This window comes from Kogia breviceps, chromosome 19 (assembly GCF_026419965.1).
Source record: "Kogia breviceps isolate mKogBre1 chromosome 19, mKogBre1 haplotype 1, whole genome shotgun sequence".
Taxonomy (NCBI): domain Eukaryota; kingdom Metazoa; phylum Chordata; class Mammalia; order Artiodactyla; family Physeteridae; genus Kogia; species Kogia breviceps.
The window spans coordinates 57742095-57766252 of NC_081328.1; the positions used below are offsets into that span (position 1 = coordinate 57742095).

A 24158-nucleotide genomic window follows, 5' to 3' on the forward strand; every position below is an offset into this window, starting at 1 on the left:
GGAAACATTTTGGTCTGTGGCTTTACAAACCTTGACAGCTCAAATCAACAATAAAACAAAATCCCAAAGGAAACCCAAACTAGGACTTCAGCTATCCATTTCAACATCGTTTCTTTCACTAAAGCAGCTACTCAGACGTAAGATGAACATCTCTTAGCTTATCCATGTTGTCTGTTCTCTTAATGAGGCTAATAAAAAGTTAAAACAGCAGAGTAACATAGGAGTACCTCACACTTTTTACCCTCTTCTACTCAGTTACATTTATCTTTTATTGACAAATATACTATTTTTTGTTTGTTCTGTTTTTTTTTTTTTTTCTTTTAGGACACGCCATGCAGCATATGGGATCTTAGTTCCCTGACCAGGGATCGAACCCATGCCCCCTGCATTGGAAGCGTGTAGTCTTAACCACTGGACTAACAGGGAAGCCCCTATTTTTTAAATCAATTTTTCTATTAATTTTCTGACCCTATAATAGTAAACATTATATATTTATATATATATAAACATGTCCTTAATTTACCAACAACTTTGACAGCCAGAGATAATTTTTAAGACATACTAACTTTTAATGTTAATTTTAACATACATTGCTGGCCTAAAAGTAATGTGTAATAAATATCATTTTCAAATTTAAATATAAGAACTAATTTCCAACATGTAGCTTCCAGATATTCAAAGCAGAATTCCAGATCAGTTCTGTCAAGCAAAACATTTCTATTACTCAAATTGAGGCATAGGGGCTTCCCTGGTGGCGCAGTGGTTGAGGGTCCGCCTGCCGATGCAGGGGACGTGGGTTCGTGCCCCGGTCCGGGAAGATCCCACATGCCGCAGAGCGGCTGGGCCCGTGAGCCATGGCCGCTGAGCCTGCGCGTCCGGAGCCTACGCTCCACAATGGGAGAGGCCACAACAGTGAGAGGCCCGCATACCACAAAAAAAAAAAAAAAAAAAAAAAAAAAAAATTGAGGCATAAAGCGTATAATGCAGTCTGTGTTCTAAGCCAGGGGAAAACTCACTAACTTCCTTATTTTGTAAAATGTCCTTTGCCACAAGTTTGTGAGAAGCACATCTTTAATCCAAAGAAACTTTTTTTTAGTTCATATAGTGCCTTTTTCTGTACCTGAACCTCACCAACAAGGAGAAAACAATGAAAAAGACGACATCAATTGTAAGAGTAGTAAAAACATCAAAGACAGAACTAAAAATGAGCACGACAGGCCAGCTAATTTAAGTAATGACCAAAAAAAGCCAATCAAATGTCATCTCGCTTGCCTCAACCTAGATTTAAGTTTTTCTCTTTATAATGTTCAAAATATCAGAAAATACATTTTGTAGATTTTATATTGTTCTCTTGTAATATCTGTTTTTCCAACGTCCTTGAGAAACAAATTTCACTATGTGAAACTGTTTTAATGTTTCCAAATTAGTTCAAGAAAATGCTTGATTTTATTCAATTATTTTCCATAACATAACAACTTAGAAGGAAGACCTTGTTTAAAGGAAAATAGGCAAAGATATCAAACTGCAAAAAGGTCACTAAGAGAAAGGATACAGTATTATAGAAAGGGGGGAGGGTATATAGCATTGGTCCCAAATGGGAGAACATCCCTGTCTGTATTAATTCCCGCTACCATATCTGAATCAAATATAAATTTTACTATATTTTCAAACCGATATATCAGAAACATCAGAAATGAGACTCTTTATTTCTTCCAGTTACCAGTCTCAAAACGTCATTTATCTTGGGACAACTTCTCCTGCCAAGATCTCTAAGTGCCGTGGCCTCAATAACTTGGGTCTTCATCTCCGCTTTTCAGTCCCTTGGCTGCACCCTAGGCTTGGTCCTCACTAAAAAAAACAAAAACACAAAAACAAAACAAAACAAAAAACCCTTCTCTCTTCCTTTTTCCTTTCTGTTTGCAAACCAGAAATTACCCTAATGATGGCTAATGATAACATCAGCAGCTACTCTCTACGAAATGCCTACCTACTATGTGCCAGATACTGTGCAAGGTTCAGTTCTAGCTCTCACAATAATTCCCTATGACAGATATTACTAGCTCCATTTACCAGATGTTTTCCACATGAAGCTCAGAGATGTTAAGTTCTCTGCCCAGGGTCATACAGGAATTAAGTAGAAAATCAGGATTTGAATCCAATTCTATTTAACTCTGAAGTCTGTCCACTGCTCTGTTTCTCCAACTAGAAAAGGAGCACATAGCTGGGGCAAAAGTAGCCAAAGCACCCTCAATCTCTCAAGCCCATGAGGGTGCCCTGAAATCCTCCTCATCACCACTTCCCTTATCATCTGTTTTAACAGTATCGTTGTCTCTTTTTATTGCAGATATTTAACATTTTATATTATTAATTAAATAGGCTTTTATTAACTAGTACAGATTTTGACAACACTTACAAACTTGTTTTTATGGGAAATGAGTCGTGAGTTAAAAGCCACAATCTAAAAGCAAACTATTAAAGTACAACCCACATGTAAGCCAAGAACATCCTTTTAGAATTATATTTGAGAGTAGGAGATGCATGTATCTCTATAATTTAAAATCTGCTCATGATTTAAAAAGGGTGCAACCTAGTAGTTCTCAAGTTCTAGTCTCTAAAAGCAACGTAATGGCGTAAGAGTAAACAAACCACTGCATTCAAGAGAAATCCAGCCTGCGTTGTGTTTGAAAATAAAGCTTTATTGGGATGCAGTCACACCCGTCCATTTACATACTGTCTATGGCAGCTTTCTCACTATAATGCAGAGCTGAGTGATCGGAATAGAGATCACCTGCCCTGTAACACCTAAAATATTTACTATCTGGCCCTTTACAGAAAAAATCTGCCAACTAACTGCTCTATTAGTAAATATAAATCAAGTATTTTTACTTCATCAACTACTGTATCTGTTTGGCTATGGGAATTAACATATTTTTATTCCAAAGTGTAGTAAAAAGATGACAAAAGCAGAACACAACAGAATAAAAACAGGTAAAAGGGATCAAAGTAAATGAGAAATATGGGTAAAATGAAGTATGGTTAATAATATTAGCACATATAGAAAAAGGTAACACGTACTTGTTCAATTTTGGCACAAATGTTGCTTTAACCCTACTCAGAGCTAAAGGTAAAGGGGACAGAACCAGTTCCACCTGTTCGTTATGTCCAAAAAATAAAGTCCTAGCATTTACTCATGAAAAAAACTTCTAGGTTCTCATAAATGGGACACTGTGGACATAATGAAAAACATCCTCCACAATATGCTTAGTTATAGCCAATATAACAGCAAGTTTCATACAGCTCTGCTATATGAAGTGTTTGTTAAATAAATATTTAGTGCTCATGAAATAAAATAAGGCACCTACAAATCCAACCAAGAGCCTAAGAAATGTAGGCTAACATGACCTTCCCTTATCCAGTTGGATCTTGGCATAAAATTTAGCTTTAGGCAGTAACATGACAATTTACAGAGTAATTCACCGTCTTCTGCAGGTGCCTTCACGTTAAAACCAGGGACCTCTTCCCAAGAACATGAAGCAGATCCTATTAAAGGTACTTTGGTCTCCTTTATACTAATAAAATCAAGTTATGAAAGCTTATTTTTAGGACTTTCCATTCAGAGATAATGTACTAATACCAGCAAAGTTAACTGGACCATGAGTTGAACGTGGAAATAGACACTGTAGGTGTAATTCACAATTACCACTGAAATTATGTTCTACCTAAACTAATACTGAAAGGTTTTACTGTGCTAAAATCATCAAATGGAGCTGGTAGACCAAAAGAGACCCGATCCTCTACTCACACAAGCCTGGGGGGCCTCCCAGCAGGCTTTGCCTGATGACTGCACAAAGAGACCCGGGCATAATGCACACCATGCTAATCCCATTACACCGTAAATGAGTCAATAATAAACTTGGGATCTTTTTCTTTACTATTCCCTCCCTGTCCACGGTATATTTAGGGGCCAATACATATCTTTTAATGTTGCTGTTATAGTGCCTTTTAATACATCATCATCGGGGGAAAAAAGTCTAAATTTTACCTTCTGTAGAAGCTGCATCAATCATTACTCTTTGCATGAGTACTGGTTCCAATCCGAAGTCGAAAACTACGGTTTGGCGAAAAGTTCCAAATATTTCTGTGTTAAATGCTATCCCGACTTTATACACGTAATGATCTAATCCATTTTGGGCCATCTTTCCTCCTACCCATTCTTGGCAGTTTTCTGGGACTTCTTGCGATACCTGGGTAGCACTATCTCCGGCAGATATGGCAATGATACTAAAGTGAGGGCGATGAGCGTCATACAGCAGTGCCACACGGTACAGCACTCTTGCAGGCTACAAGGAAGTCAGAATAATTTGTTGAGTACAAGGGGGTGAAAAATCCAGTTGTAATTGGGCTCTTCAATGAAAATATTTCCATAAGGGACTTTTACTTTCCCATGCTTCTAAGATACTATGTTAAAAATACAAGCTGTACTCATACGCCATTTAAGAAAAAATAATCAGAGTGGTTTTAAAAAATCAGTTGTTAAAAATGATATATTTAGGATGTCAATTATACCTCAATAAGGCTGACATTTTCAAAAATGATATATTTATGCTACATTACTAACCTCCCTGCTCTTTCTGTGATACGTTCATCTTTCACTGTGGCAAAAGCTTTCACCCTGTATCACTACCACCTCCAACTTTCCATACCCTTGGCCTAAAAAAGTTTTATCTAGCCTCAAGGAGGAAGTCTTCATAGGACAGCAGTGACCTCTGAAGACACTGGATTGGGTTCAAGGCCGAAGCTAAACGTTCCCAGATTTTTCACCCCAAGATGCAGACGGTACAGTGGAAGAAACGTCACCAAAAAGCACACAAAACTTTTCCACTGCATATATTCACAGAAATATTTTACTTTGCTTCATTCTTAAACTTTGAACATTACAATTCAGGATGGGAAGCACTGCAGAAAATGCCTCATATTAAAAACCCGTTATACAGAATTTGTGATTTCATTAAATCAAAATTAAAAACAAACTCATTGTTTGAATATCTTAGAACCACGAGATTAAACAATTCAATTTTTAAATAGTTAACTACAAGCCGTGAACCCCATCCTATGTTTTAAGTTTGGAAGACAACATGTCGAAGATCTCCTCACCAAATAAATAAATAAGCAAGTATCTAAACATCTACAAAGCTTTTAGCTCAAAATCTAAGAAAAACCTGTACCCTTCATGATCAAAATACAGAATATGCTTTATCACAATATAGAACCTAAATAAAAATGTACTTAGAATAAAACATTTTCAATGCTCTTTCAACACACAGATTTCAAGGTCCAAAAAGCCTTTATGAAAATTGAAAGACATTTATATTCTTTAGCTATCACAAAATTCATACCTTACAAGTGAGGGCAAAGGTCCATGTCTGGTGAGACTTTTTGGTGCTGACAGTAACGGACAGACCAGGATGATGCTCCACCTTTACTCCTTCTATACATTCACTAAGCTGAAAACAGAGAGCAACTAATGTTACGTTTTATTCCTAAAAACACAAACACACACTTCTGGCATGGTAAATAAATGTCAACGGTAAAGATGCTGATGGAACTGTTTACAAAGCAAGGTATTTTATACATTAATTTTCAGTTACTTTTATAAGCACAAAATATAATAAAGCTAAAATAAGAGACATAAGAAAACTAACAACAACACAACAACAAATGGCAATAAAAACTCCCTGAATGAAGACAAATTAATATAATACCTGCAAGTCTCCAAACAAATGGCTTAGTTCTCCTCTTTATTTTAGCAAATGGGTCTACTTTTGCTACTAAAAACACTTTATCAAGAATCAAGTGTTTCATACAGAGGATAGGGAAATAAACCAAGATACAGCACGAAATAAAGTCGAGACTCAAACAAGGGCACTGTTTAAAACAAACAAACAAAAAAATGCAGTTTATTTTCCTCACCACTTTCTCAGGAGATAATGAATTCATCCACTTTTCTATCAAGGTTTCCATGTAACTGCCTGAGAGCTGTTTATTCTCATTTTGCTGTTTCAATTTTATCAACCGTGAAGCATATCTTTTCTGCCATTCTGCTAGTTCTTCCTGGGAATGTGCTGAAGTACACTGGGCACCATACCTACAGATTCCTTGCTCTAAAAATCTAAGTAGAATAGGAAAGACTGTTTTATCATATACTTTGTTGGACCATTTAAAAGATAAACTTCCAGCATTTGCCCTCCGACTCTCCAATAACAAAAACAAAACTTCATCTCCTGAAAGGCCATATTTATCACATGTCTTGCACCGAAGAGGAAGAAGACGTTTAGAAAACATTTTCAACAGTTAATCAAAACAGCAACCCCCCCCCCCCATGTTCACTGACCTCTTTGTCTGGAATAAGGGGATGACAAAGCAGAGCATATTCATAACCGCCCCCCACCCACAAAAACTGGCATTGCAAAGGTAGCTTCCTTCATGATCTAACAACTCTGTGAGACAATTCCTCTTAGAGCAGAATTTTTCTAAAGCAACACTGACATCAAGTGGATTAGTTCGTCAAGCACAGGTATGCCCTACTTCCCAAAATGATACGACCTAGAGAAAAATTTCCACATACTAGAAATTTTGTTCTGGGGGGGAAAAAAAAAAAAAAAGTAATATGTCACTGAATTAACATTTCAAGGCTTCTACTTTTCACCTTCAAATGTAATGCCTTCACTCTTCTCTACATTACTATTGCCTATATTTCATTGAAAATATTGGACTATATTAATTTGCTTGAAGTTTTAAATAAATTAAAAATAAAAGTTTTATGTAAGAATCACAATTAATTCAATAGATTAAATTCTTCAATGGGTAAATTCATAATCGTTCATTTTAAAGGATACAGAGTTAATATTTCACAATGTTTATGACTCAGAAAATTCAACTGATAATTCAATGGTCAAAACAGATAAAAATGCAAGACTTTGATCAGTAACTTTTTTTTAAGTTTTAAATACTCTATAAAATAATAGATCCAGCCAGTTTTTAAACATTCAAAAATTAATAAAAGATCTTCTGAGAGAAAAAATGAAAATCAAACTATAAATAGCAAATGGATAAAAGCGATGTTATGTTATAGATAATTTTTCAACTGGAAAAATATGATAATAAGAAATACAAAATGAACCAGAGCACAGTGTAAATTATCAAGTGTTTCACCCTATCTGAAAAGACGAGTGTATTTAAAGCTTTTCTTGATGATACATAAAGTACTTGAACTTAAATTATGCTATTTATTAAGTTCTCTTATGCTTAAGACACATTTAAAATCATGCATTTGTTTCTCTTCAGTATGTCGTAATAAGCCAAATATTTCTTTGTCTTTCTACTGCTTTGCATTAAATCATTCCCCTCAAAATTGAAGGTCTGATAGTCTCATCTGGACTAGAAATTTTCTCATACTTCCTTTGCACAGGATCGCGTTCTACCTCTCCTACAACATTGATGCCACCAGGATTTAAAAAATGTACTACCTAGTTTATTTCTACAATAAAATAAAACCTGACCTCTTGACTATTCAATTATCAAAGCTGCATAGCAAACTTCCTTCATTATCAAAAGCAACCTAGAGTAATTAGAAATTATATCTAAAAAACCAATAGTTTCTAGTTCTTATAAAAAGAACCTTTCTTAATGTAACTTTAATAATTCTTTCTACCTTAACATATAATTATTAAATTTTGAAAGGTTAGCCCTTCAAATATAAATTACTCATAAATTCTATATAAGAGTACGTGATAATAGATTTTCTTTTTTTTTAGAAAAGTGATTAAAATCATTTAAGATTTATCTATTTTATGCTCCATTTCAGTTTAAATAAGGTAACTTCAACTTTAATCACCATAATTTAGGTAAATTTCACATAAACAAGAGACCAGCAATTAAATTGAGTCATATTAATCCAACTGGTATTACAGAAGTCTTAACAATCTCCATTTAGATCACTGTTGTTTATAATTAAAAGAAGGATCATCAATATGGTTTTGATTTTTATTATTTAATGATAATGACCATTTTGGCTTCTGTTTCAAATTGAAAATAAACCATTTTACTCAATTGTTATGCTTCTTCCTTCACATATTATCTTCTTTAAATCTGAATCACTACTTTTCAAAAAGTGAAGGAAAATTAACTATCCTTTGAATAAAGACATGTCATTGGTTTAAAAAAAAAATTCACGTTACCTTTTACACAAAGTATATTCCTCGCTGCTTGTGATTCCCCTAGGTGGTGGGCGGAAATGCCAACCATTACAAGATCCTAGAGAGTAATCAGGATATAGTCTTATCATTTGAGGCTTGCTGATAATTCTGATATTTTAATGTGTAAGAAATACTATAAACCCTCCATACACATCATCTCAGATGATGTAAAAAGAACATGACATGCTTGCCTCTACCAAGAGAGTCATCTACCAGTCAAACGAATTATAAATCACTTAGCCATATGAAACTTAGAAATCTCTGAAGAAGCAGTCACACAGCAGCTAAGACAAATCAATGACCCTTACTCTATCCCAGCGACTGGCGGACACACTTCCAAGTGCAGTCTCCTGCCTGGCATCTAAAGGGGAGATGTGTTGGCATGCTTGTCATTTCTTTAAGTATGAGTCGTGTCTCTATTAGGAACTATTTCAGGAATGAGAAAATTATGGTATCCTGGAAGGAAATTTTGTAAAACAAATTCCAGTACTGCATATGGAGTGAGAAGAAGTTCCACATGACCATCCATGCTCCTTAGGGTCTGACACATGGCACTGAATAAAGTAATCTTTTTTTAATAATTGAAATAAAGTTCAAAAAGGTGAATTCTGAGATAGGAGCTAAAAAATAACATTAGTTTCCTTCTGAATACAATGAGTTTTAATGCACTTGGATAAAAGTTTCCAAATAAGCCAAGGAAAATAAAGCGTCCGAGAGAAACGGCCGAGCTCTAGAGGCTCAGCAGCAGCAGCAAGTTTCCCAGGACCTTGCAGCCGTTTTCCACCTCCTCAAAAGTCGCTGTGCTCCCCGCCCCCAAAACATACTCCGCCCGGCTGAGCTTAAAGCTGCGTTTCACCCCTTCCTATCTGCGTGACTGGGAAAATTACCGAACCTTAATGAACATCAGCTTCATCACCTATCAAAAAGAGGAAGGAAGGCTCTAAGAAGTCAGTGCTCGCTTCTGTGAAAGCCACTGCGTGGCAGACATCATTTAGCAAACGCTCAATGAATGCCAGTCTCTCTTCACCTTCCTCTGGCAGGAGAAGAGGAGATCACAGACTTTTCATTGTAGCAGGAACAACTCAGCTTACAGGTCAGAACTTCCAAAAAGTAGTACCTGTACTAGCCTGTGATAGAGAGAAAGGAGAAAAGACCTCCCTCTACAGATTGCTAAGAGCAGGGTTCAAGTTCAGAACTGCGCACATGGAGGAAAGAAGGCACAATAGGTCACTTCCGGGGTAACCTCCCATCTCCGTACTCTATTACTCCATGACAGGGGCTAGTGAACAAACTGCTTCCATCCGTACTACTACTTAACATTAAACCTTTATATTCTCTCCTGTACCTCCACTAACATGTAATCTAACTCAGAAATTTCCTCCCAATGACCAATAAAGAAGCAATGCCCAAAATCACAGCCACCAGAAGTTATACAGGTTCGTACTTACCCTCTTCTAAGTCTTCCACATGATACCCAGAGAGGACGTTACCAGTTGCTGTCTGCAATTTTTCAAATGAAAGAAATTTTTATAATAAATAATAACAACTGTTGATGTTGAATTAAACTGGACATTCTTAACATTTTTTTAAAAAGCTTGAGACTGAATATTTAGAAATTTTTAATAAACATTAATATGCAAATGGTATTTTTTGCCCTTTGCTCTAGTTTCCATATGTAAATATGGAAAAGAAGTACTTCTGTGGCCCTCATTAAGGAAACTGACAGAGATTCCTTCCCTACATAAAGATTACCTGGGAGCAAGAGCAGTCTCGGTCCCCAGGCCTGAACCCCGTGGAGGAGGCACCTTCCACCCGCGCATGTACGGCACTCTCCTCTGCTAACGTCTACAGTGTGACCAGCCGCTGAGGGGCCTCTTCTCCTGCATCAAGTGCAGCACCGCCAGCACTTCAGGACCTGGGAGCATATCCTGGCCGAGCCCCCTTCGCTGCTCTAGGATGAGGCCTTCTCCCACAGTGGAGCCCACGGCTGGGGGCCCACTCACCCCGACTTCCCGGCTTTCTCGACCGTCCAGTGCACCTAAGTCCTTCCTCTGCACCTGGGGCTATAACTTTACTCGAAGCTCCACAACCCCAATCCCAACTGAGTGCCGGCTGGGGGACAGTGAAGTGCCAGCTTAACTATTCTACAGCATCTTACGTGCTGGGTCACTGTCGGCCATGCACAGATCCACCGTCAACAGCCTTCAACTGCCTTTCTGCGTTCCTGCGCCTCAGAGCATCTGGCACATGATGAACGCTCAGTAACTCTGGGTGGGTGGCCACCCATGCACTCCAAACACGGTGTGTTTAAATAAAATTCATCCACTTTAACCCCACATCTCATCTTCCTTCGGTGCTCCTTATCTCAAGTTAATGGATGCATCTTCCCCTGAAAGAGCCGGGCGGAAACCCTGAAAGCCATCTCAGACTCCGTCCTGCTCCGAGGAGTCTCCAAATCTCTGCCCAACCAGGTCTAGAATGCCTCGCACGTCGGTCTCATCCCCAACCCCCCCGCCAATATCCTAGCTCTGTGAGAGCGCCACGACTACTTGTCACATCTACCGCTGAACCAACGGACTGCCAGCTTCGTGCACCAAGTCACTCCTGGGCCTTTCCTTAGCTGCCTCTGCCCTTTAACCTCAGTTCTGACACTAGCCTCCCTGGTTTCCCGGCAGGGTGTTTCTCTCTCCTTTCCCCGCTTGTACTTCCATTACAGAACCTACTGACCACAGGCTGCCCTGTGGGTACATTAGCTATGCACATCTTGGGCTGGCCCTTCAGATTGCTTTGAATGGATTTCTCAGCCCTCCAAAACCCAAAGAACCTTGAACAGCACACGCACTCAGTAAATGCTGAACTGAATGAGGAGGAGGAAATGGTATCCCAAGACGAAATTTGGAATATCTTGTACCATAGAAAGAATGGCATAAATGCTAATCGGGTATAACTGAAACAATAATATCACCATAATTTTCATGTCACTGATTAAACTGGACCCTTTTTAGGTTGGGCTGGAACTAAATCACTATAACACTGTTTCAACAGGAAAATAAATGCCTTGTGATTCTCAAACTGCTTACTAACAAGTTTTAAAGACAATCCATTCTTTTTGTAAAATGAGGACTGAATATAAGAATACATAAGCTAACAAATAAATCAGGAGTAATTATTAACATTATAAGGACTCCATGTGCACCAAAAAGGTATATTAAAAGATCGTTTAAAATTCTATAAGCGAGATCTAAGGAGCATAGTCCCACACTAGCCCTTAAAATATGCTTCTAACTACACAGAATTTATAAATATAAGAGCTAAAAATTCACTTTAAGTATGAATTGAAAGTATCTCCTCTAAAAAAATTTATCAAAATAAATTTACCAAATATGTGAGAAAAAATGGGAAAAAAATGTTTTGGTGATGAAGTAAAGCTTAAAGCATTTATAAACTGTCAGAAGGGAAACATGCATGGTGTATTTCACGAGTCAGCATCTACAACAATCTGCAAATGGGCAGAGTATGCCTGTGCTGACACTGTCCTCCTCTGGGGTCTGGTAAAGAGCACATCCTCATCGTAAGAGCTGGTAAAAAGGAGAAGCTCAAGCCTGGGCTGAATATTTGGCCACGGTGGCTTTTAGTTTCCGGGTATTGTGTTTAGTTTTGTTTTGTTAACACCCTTTTTATATGCTTAGACCCTAAGACAGAAAGGCCACATCAGTCAGTTTGTGATCTTCAGTCTCTACTGAGACCTTCAGGGAAGGCAGCCAAAGTTCACGCTGCTCGAATTCCTGTAAATTTACAATCAAATCTGTTGATTGGATATTTGAAATTTTTCTAAAGAATATGTGTTGTTTTTCTTTTCATTAGTCAGCCTTTAGTTCCATGTCTTTATTCTAATCTACTAGCACTTACAGGTTAAACATCGGCTCAGCCCAATCTTTAAATAACAAATTGTTGCTATTTTTGAATATGTCAGGTGCAATAATAAGTAAGGGTAGCATTGTTTGTTAGCTTTTTCTAGATGGATTTTTTAATAGTACCAGTTCACTAACCAAAAATACTACTACTCTGGTTACACAGAAAAGAAATTATAAACAAAATTTAAGTCACTTATTCCAAAAGTACAGTCACAAAATGAGAGTCAAGTGATATTTGTGACCTTATACATAACAGGATTATAAATATTAAAAATAAAATTTTATATATATTTGTGTATGATTATCAGATGTAAAGCTGCTAATTCAACTAAGGTAATAAAAGAGGAGAACAAGGCCCAAAATCATCTTACTTTATGTTCTCATTTTAAAAGTTTAAAACACTTATAATTGTCATATTTTACTTTTTAGAAATTAAAAGACTACATATATACCAGAAGGGAAATGGCTTCGAAGTTAATTAGAGCTTACTGATTCTCAGTTAATTCATAATAAGATAACATAAGACTAAGAAAATAACATTTTTTTAGAAGGCTATTTAATTGTAGCAAAACAAACAGTATCTTTCTGCAGCTTATATAATTCACGATGACTATCTTCTTTGCTTACTTATTTGTTGGTATGAACTGCGACGTATGATTAGATTTGAAGTGGGAAAGTAATCTACGGGAGGTCAAGGTTTACACCTGGGGGCTCTTCTCATCCTCTTGGCCTGACGGGAGCACGCTTATCGCACTCTCCACGAGACCAGCACCTTCTCAATTCTCAACTCAGCTTAAGTGTCTCGTCCCCTCACCACCATTCCAGTTATTTTTCCATCACAGAAAGTTTCTTCTTTTCCCATCACAGAAAGCTTCGTCTTTTCCCTCATACCACTTACCTCAATGTGAATTATACCTATACTTGTTTAATTGATTTATGTATTTATGGTCTGCCTCCTCCCCAAGACTCTAACCTCCCAGAGGTCAGGACCATGAATGTCTTGTTCAGGGCTGTACCCTCAGCACTAAGCGTAATACCTAGCACACAGCAGGTGCCACTTTTTAAATAAATAAGCCAATCAATCTATCACTTTATGTGGGCTTCCATTTATGATAAAAACTGACAAAAATGGCTATTTTTAAAATGAGACATCTAAATAAAAATACTTTTATATGCCTGTATGAGGAATAGAAATTTGAGACTTACAAAGCCACGGGCCTTTTACATGCCACTGCTGTCCCCGGCCTTCAACTGCTTCACCAGAGCACATTTTTATTCACCATTTACCCTGATACACATTATTTCCATCAGCTAAACTCATTCCCTAAAAATACTCCTCAAATCACAGACTTCTATTAGGTACTTAAAAACACAGAAGGCTTGAGGAGTATCTCAGTTTTAATAACAGAATTTTCTAATAGCCAGATGTAGTTAAAAACTAAAATTTCCCCATTATCTTTCCATTTATTGGCCAGAGACAGCTAACAAAAATTAGGGACAAAACAGAAGACCTGGGATGCAGAGGCACCTTGATAGGAAGCAAAGTTCCTAGGATGGGACCAAGCCTGATTACAGAAAGTCTAAAGGTTGCACTACCCGATCTTTAAAGCCTTGCTGATGCCCAGTGATTTTCCAAATTTTAATAAAGAACATGTACTAGCCAGACTGAGTTAAACTCTTCCCAAAGAGATCCACTGAAATAGTCTTACCTCCGTTTCTGTGAGAAGTATTTTTAGTCTTGTCAAATCTTTTGTTACCATCCCATTCTGAAAGGGCAAATGAAAAACGGAAAAACCAAGTAGTATATTAGTTCTTTACTATGGGGACTTAACTCTTCAGCTGTTTCTAAGGTTTATCTGTAAAAAGAAAACCAATGCTATGCTCATCTCCCATCCTCATTACCATTAGAGGTGATGATAAAGCTAACCATCTATGCGCAAAGTTAAAAAGATTAACAGGACAAAAGATACAGTGTGCCCTAAAACACTGTATTCACCTTGTCTAAGCATTTAAGATTAATTTAATAAAATATTCACAAAGGGTATCACTGAAGAGCAAGATAGAGTAAGAAAAAAATAAACCTCAACTTTTTAAAACTCCTTTTTCCTAAAACTAAGAGGCTATATTTACAAAATGAACTCAGTTACTTATGACTCAGATTCACATACAATGATCACACTACTTAAAGATGGTCCATTAACAAAGCTGTTGAAGGAAAATACAAAAAACATTCACTCTTCTGAAATTCAAATTTCACTTGAGATTTGAAAGCAAATTGCTTCTTCCTAATTTTAAATTTAAAAATCTACAAACAATAAATGCTGGAGAGGGTGTGGAGAAAAGGGAACCCTCCTACACTGTTGGTGGGAATGTAAGTTGATACAGCCACTACGGAGAACAGTATGGAGGTTCCTTAAAAAACTAATAGAACTACCCACGAATCCCACTCCTGGGCATATACCCTGAGAAAACCATAATTCAAAAGAGTCATGTACCACAATGTTCATTGCAACACTATTTACAATAGCCAGGTCATGGAAGCAACCTAAATGTCCATCGACAGACGAATGGATAAAGAAGATGTGGTACATATATACAATGGAATATTACTCAGCCATAAAAAGAAACGAAACTGAGTCATTTGTAGAGATGTGGATGGACCTAGAGACTGTCATACAGAGTGAAGTAAGTCAGAAAAAGAGAAATATCGTATATGAACGCATATATGTGGAATCGAGAGAAGTGGTACAGATGAACCAGTCTGCAAAGCAGAAATAGAGACACAGACGTAGAGAACAAATGTATGGACACCAAGGGGGGAAAGGGGAGGTGGGATGAATTGGGAGATTAGGACTGACGTGTATACACTGCTGTGTATGGAACAGATAACTAGTTGAGAGCCTGCTGTACAGCTCTGTGGTGACCTAGATGGGAGGGAAATCCAGAAGTTGGGGTCGGGGGGTGGGAATATGTGTATACATATGGTTATTTCACTTCACTGTACAGCAGAAACTAGCACAACACTGTGAAGCAATTATACCCCAATAAATTAAAAAATAAGATAAAATAAGTAAAAATCCAACAGGTAAAACTGTGTAATATGCTTAACTTACATAGAAAAGTTCCTTAAGGATAGAATTATCTAAATAACAAAGAAGAGAACTATTCTTTATCATTTATTTAGAACTAAATACCCATACAATTTTGCTATATTAATAACACATCTTAGCTTTTATATTCATTTGTTAAAATAGTGACATCCAAAAACACTGTTAAACCAACTAAACAATTCACTGCAAAATAATTCCTTAGAAAATAACTAAATTACCCTCTGAGACGGGTCATTACATTGCACTCAACAATATACAAAGTACTTTCCTAATTTCCTTTTTTTTTTTTACCAAATATATATTTATTTGCAGTGAAAACACAACTTTGCTCCAGCTTTCCACAATTTGTTAATTCAGAAGGAAAATATAGAAAACTCATGCTGTATAACAAAGTATACATATATTTTCCTGCTTTCACTGTTTTTCATTATGATTCCTGAAAACTATCAGCAAATTCTCTACCAGTTACCAACTGGTAAAAAAAAGTTATAATATCTCTTTTCTTCCAATTTCTATAGATTGCCAACTCTAAAGTACAAAAAAAGTAGTCTTTCAATTATCTCATCCAAAAACAAACAAAAACTCTCAAAAATTAAATACTACATACAAACAGTTATCCCAAAGTCTGAAAAGAATTAGATAACTCCATCAGAGCAGTCATGAATATTAACTTACACATATGACATCTTCAGAAACAAAAGTAATTATTACTTAGTTTAGATAAATTTAAGCATTTTATAAAATAAATTGTTGAATTTAAGAACCCTATAAGATCATATGTGCACAGGAGCATTTTAAAACTCAAAAATATTTCCAGGTTCTGTTAAATTACACCTTTAAAGAAAATCATTTAGTTATTCTATACTTTCAAAGTTTAAAAAATATCTCCAATTCTTATATATATTATCACAAACTACAAGAATCCAATGATTAAACATCAGTTTGTTGAAGAGAAAGAAGCATCTCAAGATACTTATGAACTTTGATTTCGGACAGAGCCTAGAGGAACGTAGGTAATACACCTGAGGAGTCAACTGGACGAATCCGTTTTCAGACGTTCAAATTTAGAACTCATCAACATACCAGGGACTCTCCTGTCAGTGACCTGGCAAGAATGCTGGACACAGGCTGGAGCTTTCCTTTGAGCTGCATGCAGCACAGCACTGCTTGAAAGGTACCATCTCCCTTGGCCAGTCCTTCTCCCAGCACTGTCATGAAAGAACAGCCATCATTAACCACATGACATTCGATACACACTTTTCTCAATTTTATTATTAGCGCACTATCCCAAGCATGACTTCTTTTATGCTAAAAGAGTAACTGTAACCACCTAGAGGAAGGCAGGGATGTTTCAGTTCTGTCCATGACATGCATAAAGCCAAGAAAAAACGTGGGGACGATCAGCATACCTAACCTACTACAGCCTATAGTCAGGTAGGATCACCGCAAAATCATGAGGAGAATTCATCTTACAGCTCTCCAGTGAAAATACTGTTCAACCTATGATTTCTGGGTAAATGAGGGCTTTTAAACTGCAGAGAGAGATATTCGCTGAATAAAGTTCTTGCATTTTTGACAAAGAGACCCAGTGCCATTAAAATGCATAAGAATAGAAACTGCAAATCTCAATATTTTGATATTCCTAAGCAATTAAGAATTAGCTTTTATCAAAACCAGCAAGATTAACTAAGAACCCAATGGTCAAATGGCCAGAGAAAATGCTACCCAATTTGTCTGCAAAGGTTTACTGACTTAATTTAATACAATCACAAGGAGAACATATTTCTAACAATACAGAATATACTCATTTTTATGCCATGTCATCTGAGATGATCTCTCACAACTGCTAATGGTTGAACCAGTAAAACAATCTGTACCCTTCTCTTTACTGCTAAGTCCAAGATTCTATTTTTAGTTTATACACACTTCAGCTTCCTTTGCAAAAAGATACTTTGCTGAAAGAAAGTATTTTGGAAACTGCATTTTTTCTAATTATTTTCAAGGAAATATTTTGTTTAAGTATCAATATAATATACTGCATTTAAAGTCCATTGGGTCCGTCCTTAATATATATATATATATTTTTTAATAAATGTAATTATTTTATTTATTTATTTTTGGCTGCTTTGGGTCTTCATTGCTGCCTGTGGGCTTTCTCTAGTTGCGGCAAGCAGGGGCCACTCTTCGTTGCGGCGCGCGGGCTTCTCACTGCGGTGGCTTCTCTTGTTGCAGAGCACGGGCTCTAGGCACATGGGCTTCAATAGTTGTGGCACGCTGGCTCAGTAGTTGTGGCTCACGGGCTCTAGAGCACAGGCTCAGTAGTTGTGGCGCATGGGCTTAGCTGCTCCGCAGCATGTGGGATCTTCCCGGACCAGGGCTCGAACTCATGTCTCCTGCATTGGCAGGTGGATTCTTAACCACTGCACCACCAGGGAAGCCCTGTTCTTAATATATTGATTTTGGTTGTACTGAATATATCCTTTTGTTATATGGTTCAATTTTTTTTATTACCCAGATAACATAACAAAAGAACATTAATAAAATTCTACACAGAAGTTCACCATATACTTACCACTCAACCAAAAACCTGTTTTCACTTATTCATGCTCTCTTCAAATTCTGATCAATATTTACATAATTATTACATGACTGTAACTGCTATAAAATAACAGTTTATATCCTACTTTACTTCCCCTTGACACATTCAGTATTTTCCGTATTACAGTGTTTATATGTATATTATTAGCTATATAATGTTCCATCAAGTAGATACATCAATTTACTTAACTATTCCCTTGATCCAGAACAGTTCCAATTTTTAACTATTAAAGAGAACACTGTAATAATCATCTTTCTGCATATATACTTTATTGAATCAGATTACTAAATTGAAAGTTGCAGTCTCTGTATTCAAGAAGGTTTTATTCAATTACTTTCAGTTTAGGCCAACCTGCTGTCACACCATCCATGTTACAGACCACTTATCTCCTCAACTGACAATTCCAATACATGAATAACAACAACGGAGCGTCCTTAAGGACGTCTCGAGCATCTCAGAAAATTCCACAGTAAGCCCACATCTCCCTCAGATCTTACGATTCCTGAAACTATTCAAATATGCCCTCTGGCAAGTCGTTTTATCTCTCTGGTCCTCAATGCGGTCATCTGTAGAACTGCAAGATGAAAAAATGTGTTGCAAGGATCAAATAATATAATGCAAGCATTAATAAAATGCTCTGAAGAAAAATGACAGTCCTACCAAGGTCTGGATCACTCACAGTCGCTAAGCCTGTTTCCTCCCCCGTAAAATGGAGGTGACAGTAGCTACCTAATAGTTGTGGTAAAGACTGTGTTAATTATATGAAGTTTCTAGCACAATCTCAAGAGTTCCCTAGATGTTATGTTCCCCTCTAAAAATTATAAAATAGTATTAAGAACTGCTGAGGAACTATCCTAGTTCCTTTTCAGTAATTGGGATATTAAGAAACTAGCTGTCCAGAGCTGAAGAATGTTTCAGGGAAATGAAAAAAATGTAAAAATATTTCAATCTCAGATGACTATGTCATGTTTAAAGAGTATTAAATGACAGGATATTTTACAAGCACTTTTCAGAGATCTTTGGTTTTGTACAAGGTATATGCTGAATTTTATTTTGCAAAAGTTCTTCCATTACATTGATGTCTAAATGTCTCCATATTTGTCAAAATTATGTTTCCCTTTCCTCTCTAAACATTTTAGACAAGAAACACTACTGATGTACTTTCTTCTAATGGCTGTCTTTAAAAGCAATTCAGCTTATGTCTTGTAGGATCCCGCATGAAGAACTATGGCAAAGAAACAGTCAACTACTATAGAGAATAAAGCTATCCTGCTATGGTGTCATATGATAAAATCAAATGGCAGTGCTGCCAATCTGGTCCTGTATTACCTTTAACATCTTGAAAAAGCCTGAAAGAAAACAAAGTATGGCCTAGTGTATTCTTAAATTTGCCTCAGCTATAATAATTGAACTTGCCCAAAGAGATGACATTAAAACATAACCTAATCTTGGGCAATTGTTAAAAAAGTTATGATTCCTTACAAATAAATTCTCTTCCCCCAACTATCTGTGAAATTCTACTGTGAGCACATAACTCCTTCCTTCCCCTGGGAGTTACAAAGGAGAAACCTGAACACCTTAGCTGCGTTGCTAAATTCAAGTCTCTATCCCTTCTCATTCTTAAGTTTTTGTAAGATTTTCTCACACTTGAAATTTGTCTTACTTGGAATGTTTTGGACCAGAATATGAGTAATCTTAAAGGAGTACTCATTCGGGCTTCCCTAGTGGCGCAGTGGTTGAGAATCCGCCTGCTGATGCAGGGGACGCGGGTTCGCGCCCCGGTCCGGGAAGATCCCACGTGCCGCGGAGCGGCCAGGCCCGTGAGCCATGGCCGCTGAGCCTGCGCGTCCGGAGCCTGTGCTCCGCAACGGGAGAGGCCACGACAGTGAGAGGCCCGCGTACTGCAAAAAAAAAAAAAAAAAAAAAGGAGTACTCATTCAACTGTTTCAACAAAAACAGCTTCTGTAAGTGTTTGACAGCCCCTGGCTACCAAAAGGAGAGGATCAACGATTCAAATGTAATTCCCCTTGCCTGTAAAGAATTACCTGCAATGAGAAAGATAATTTAAAACAAGCTTAAAGTTCAGTAAATGCTGAGTATTAGTCTGTATTTTTTCAGTAACATGACCATAAAAGGTTATTTCTCTTATCAAGTCCTTAGTTATTTCTAAAGCCTTTTATTGAAGAGCATAGCCTAATCAAGGTAGTATTTTTCCAAATCTTTTGAAAGAAATTTTAAAATTACCATTAAACTAAATCCTTGAGTCATTAATAAAGTGAAGTTATTCACAACTTGGATATAATCACATTCTCAGAACCAACAGATCAGGAACTGAATCAAAAATGAAAATAGATTCATTTAATAAATATATAAAACAAATTTATAATTTATAAATAAATTCCTTTCCTAAATATCAGCCATTTAATTTGGGGGCAATAAACTTATTGCCAAACATCTAATGGGGTGGGGTTAGGGGAGGAGTTTATAAACAGACTCCAAACGGCAGAAGGCCTAAGTCAGGTTAAAATGTCTACTCATAACAAGTAACAAAAAGTATAACGTAAACCAGAATAAGAGCTCTGTGGCAAATTTCTCAGCTGGGGCCATTTTTCCAAATAGTTTTTTTCCCACCACCCTTCTCCTCTGTCTCAACCCTTTTCCCCTTTGCCTTCTCTTTACTTCCAACTGTAACACGTAACACTTTAAGAACATGCGGACCGCAGCTTTTGTGGCATTTTATGTCCTTCCTATCAAGGTCTTTTGCAGATAAAATCTTTCCTTTTTAAGACGCTTTTGGAAAATGAAAAGCCCTAACAGAATTCAATGTCAGGTATGACACAGACCGCTTCTGAATATTTCACCTCCAGATTTACACACGACAACGCGCTCTCTCTCTCCCCCCCCCATTCTCTCCCTCCCTCTCCCCCCTTTCCCTCTCTCTCTCCCTCTCCCCCCCTCTCCCTCCCTCTCTATCTCTCTCCCCCCTCATTCTCTCCCTCTCCCCCCTCCCTCTCTCTACCCCTCTCTCCCCCTCCCTCTCTCCCTCTCATTCTCTCTCCCCCTCTCCCTCTCATTCTCTCTCCCCCTCTCCCTCTCTCTCTCTCCCTCTCTCTACCCCTCTCTCCCTCTCTCTCTCTCTCCCTCTCTCCTCTCTCACTCTCTCTCTCTCTCCCCCTCTCTCTCATTCTCTCTCCCTCTCTCTCCCTCTCCCTCTCTCTCTCTCTCCCTCTCTCTCTCTCATTCTCTCTCTCTCTTTTTCCCGAATCCCTGCTACCCTGCCCTTGCTCCCTCCAGTATTCGGTCCTTAACCCGCTCACAAAATCTCTGTATCTCTTGTACAGCCCTCTTTTGTGTGCCATAAACTTTGAAGCTGAGACCTTACTGTATATTTTTGAAAGTACTCTTTCCTTCAGCTGCAGCTCAGCGTAAAGGCTCCTGGACTCCTGAGTAGCCTGTTGTACTGTGTATGCGTTAGAAAGAGAGAGAGAGACAGCATGCTGCCTGCAGAGCCTTCAGCCTCCTCGTTAGAAAGAACCCTAATTTCCAAGATGCATTTGCTATATCATTACAGGAAAGTTAATCTCTGTTAACTGTTCAAAAACTGGAAGAAGGGGGCTTCCCTGGTGGTGCGGTGGTTAAGAATCCACCTGCCGATGCAGGGGACACGGGTTTGAGCCCTGGTCTGGGAAGATCCCACATGCCACGGAGCAACTGAGCCCATGTGCCACAACTACTGAGCCTGCGCTCTAGAACCCGTGAGCCCCAACTACTGGGCCCACGAGCCACAACTACTGAAGCCCGTGTGCCTGGAGCCTGTGCTCCCCAACGGGAGAAGCCTCCACAATGAGAGGCCCGCGCACCACAGCGAAGAGTAACTCCTGCTCGACGCAACTGGAGAAAGCCTGAGTGCAGCAACAAAGACCTGATGCAGCTATAAATAAATAAAATTTAAAAAAAAAAGAAAACAAAAAAACTGGAAGTTGGTTCTATTTTTTAAAAATCAACTTAACTGTATTTCTTATCTTAAAACCCTTTCACTGCCTTTATTTCAGCATCAGAAGTCAGTATCTTGCTATGTCCGTTGTAAGCACTCAGAGGAAATCCTGAGTGTGGAAAATCCTCTGCTAAGGCACTCCCTTACTTCATTGTTTCCATGGCTGATTTGCTTACCTCTTAAAAAAATAATTTGCTTACTGAAAAGAACTGACATTTTGCTCCTCTTCTATCTTCTTTGCACTATGCGAGAAGGCTGTGTTTTCAGGTGTTCACAGTAATCTTAATTTCAGTGTCATCATCCTGTCCGTCCGTGTCTGTCCGTCCTCCCCCCACCCGGCTTTGGTATAGTTTTTACTGAGATTTTACAAGCAAGGTACCACTCATTTTAAATCTTCTCTTTTTATGTTATACATATAATTTGAGCTAAAATAAAATTAATGCTAGTATTTATTCCATGAGTGAAAAACAACATGAAATACATTTATAATGTCACTCATGACTATAACTGACACTCTACATAAATAAGAAAAGGTCTAGAACAGACAGTCATACAACCATGGTGAGGCTCTTGCAACTGAGCTCAAAGGACGTAGTTCAAAGACTACTGCTTGCTTAAATATCTACTCATACAAAAGAGAGTCTGCATACTTAGAGGATGGTCTCCAACTTAACATAAATATTAAAAGAACACTTTCCTGATTTATATTCTATCCCTATCAACTTACACATAAGAACTTTACTTAAGACAGTTAATAGGCATTATGGGGAAATGAAGAGTGGAAGTTAAGGTCCGATTCCAGAAAGCCTTAGGTTCCTGCTGAAGAACACACTGTGGTACAGCCATGCTGTGGAATACTACTCAGCCATAAAAATGGATGAACTACTGATACACACAAAAACCTGGATGGGTCTCAAACGCCTGGTGAGAGAAAAAAAGTCATCCTTAAAAAGATCACGTACAATATGGTTCCACTACGTGGTATTTTCAAGATGACAAAATTATGGAGGTGGAGAAGAGATTAGCGGCTGCCACGGGTTACACAGGGAGGGAAGATGGTGAGTGTAAGCGCAAAGGGTAGCACAGGAGAGATCGCCCCTGTGACGGAACGCTTCTGTATCCTGACCGTGCTGGTGGTTACCTGAGTCTACACACAGTACGATGAACCAGAATCACACGTATTCATTGAGCCAATGTCAACTTCCTGGTTCTGACATACTACAGTGATGTAAGATGTAGCCAGTGGGGGGAAAGGTACATGGGATCACTCTGTACTCCATTCGCAGCTTCCTGTGAATCCATAATTATTTCAAAATAAAAAGTTCTTTTTTAAATTCCTGTTGGAGAAATAAAGCTTATATACATGAAAATTTTTAAATAGTTACTGCAAATGGATCTAAAGAACCAGTAATTATGAAATATTATTGAACCGCATCCCTATTTAACATTCTGGTCAACAGGAAAAACTGGATGAACTAGAGGCTTAAAGATCCAAACTCTTGTCCCACTCCACTATTATCTACATGATCCTGAGCCTCAGTTTTTTTCATTTCTAGAATATAAAATACGCATTTGCCTTTGTCCCCCCCCAGGTTTATTACACTAAATAGAATAATGTCTGTAAAACCCTAAAGAATAAATAGGTTGTACCTCAGGATAAAGAGAAGGAGCATATGGCCTTTCAGATCAGAAAGGCCTCACTTCAAAGTCACAGCTCCACTCTGGACTGTCTCCACGCTCTTAAGCAAGTTACTTAATCTCACAAAATCTGTTTCCTCGCCCATAAAACTGGAATGATATTACAGTGTGATTAAACAAAATACTTCAGAGGGTCTTACCCAGAGATAATTCTGAATAAGTATTGTTACCCCTATTAACTATTTTTCCAAAACATTTTAAATTACCATAAACTATAAAATCTATTTAATCAAAACTCTTCAGAGAAGGAAAGTATAGAAGGTTCAATCAATCATGTATCAATTTGCCTTTTGTAATACAGTCAGCATTTATTTAACAGGGCTTTTTGGTTACTGAATCACTTACTTCACAGGGCAAGTATCAATATAATAAATATCCACTGATGGCCCAAACTCCTTTGTTTATATTAATTTCTCAAATTAATGACACTCTCACCTAGGGTTTAAAAATCTTGCAGCCTTATGAAAAAATATTCATTGATGTTATAATGACTGAGTTTGATCTACACATTACATGCAGCACAAAACTCTTAGTTGATAAGACTATCTTTTGATTTCACTTTCTCCATTTACCTCATTCCCTTTTATT

At 37.7% G+C, this 24158-nt stretch overlaps 1 protein-coding gene across 8 annotated transcripts in view; it reads right to left on the reverse strand.

Annotated features, from left to right (window-relative positions):
• Window positions 1-24158, reverse strand: part of HELZ (helicase with zinc finger) — a 153762-nt gene that overhangs the window by 100490 nt on the left and 29114 nt on the right. For 5 of the 8 annotated variants that reach the window (XM_067021923.1, XM_067021922.1, XM_059046573.2 and 2 more), the window contains 7 exons: window positions 16363-16487; window positions 13879-13935; window positions 9704-9755; window positions 8238-8313; window positions 5971-6169; window positions 5397-5504; window positions 4043-4340 (listed from right to left, as the gene is read on the reverse strand). In XM_067021923.1, the coding sequence (XP_066878024.1) occupies window positions 4043-4340; window positions 5397-5504; window positions 5971-6169; window positions 8238-8313; window positions 9704-9755; window positions 13879-13935; window positions 16363-16487 (915 nt within the window). The remainder of the gene's footprint in view (window positions 1-4042; window positions 4341-5396; window positions 5505-5970; window positions 6170-8237; window positions 8314-9703; window positions 9756-13878; window positions 13936-16362; window positions 16488-24158) is intronic. The other 3 variants (XM_067021928.1, XM_067021927.1, XM_067021926.1) reach the window with 1 other exon arrangement.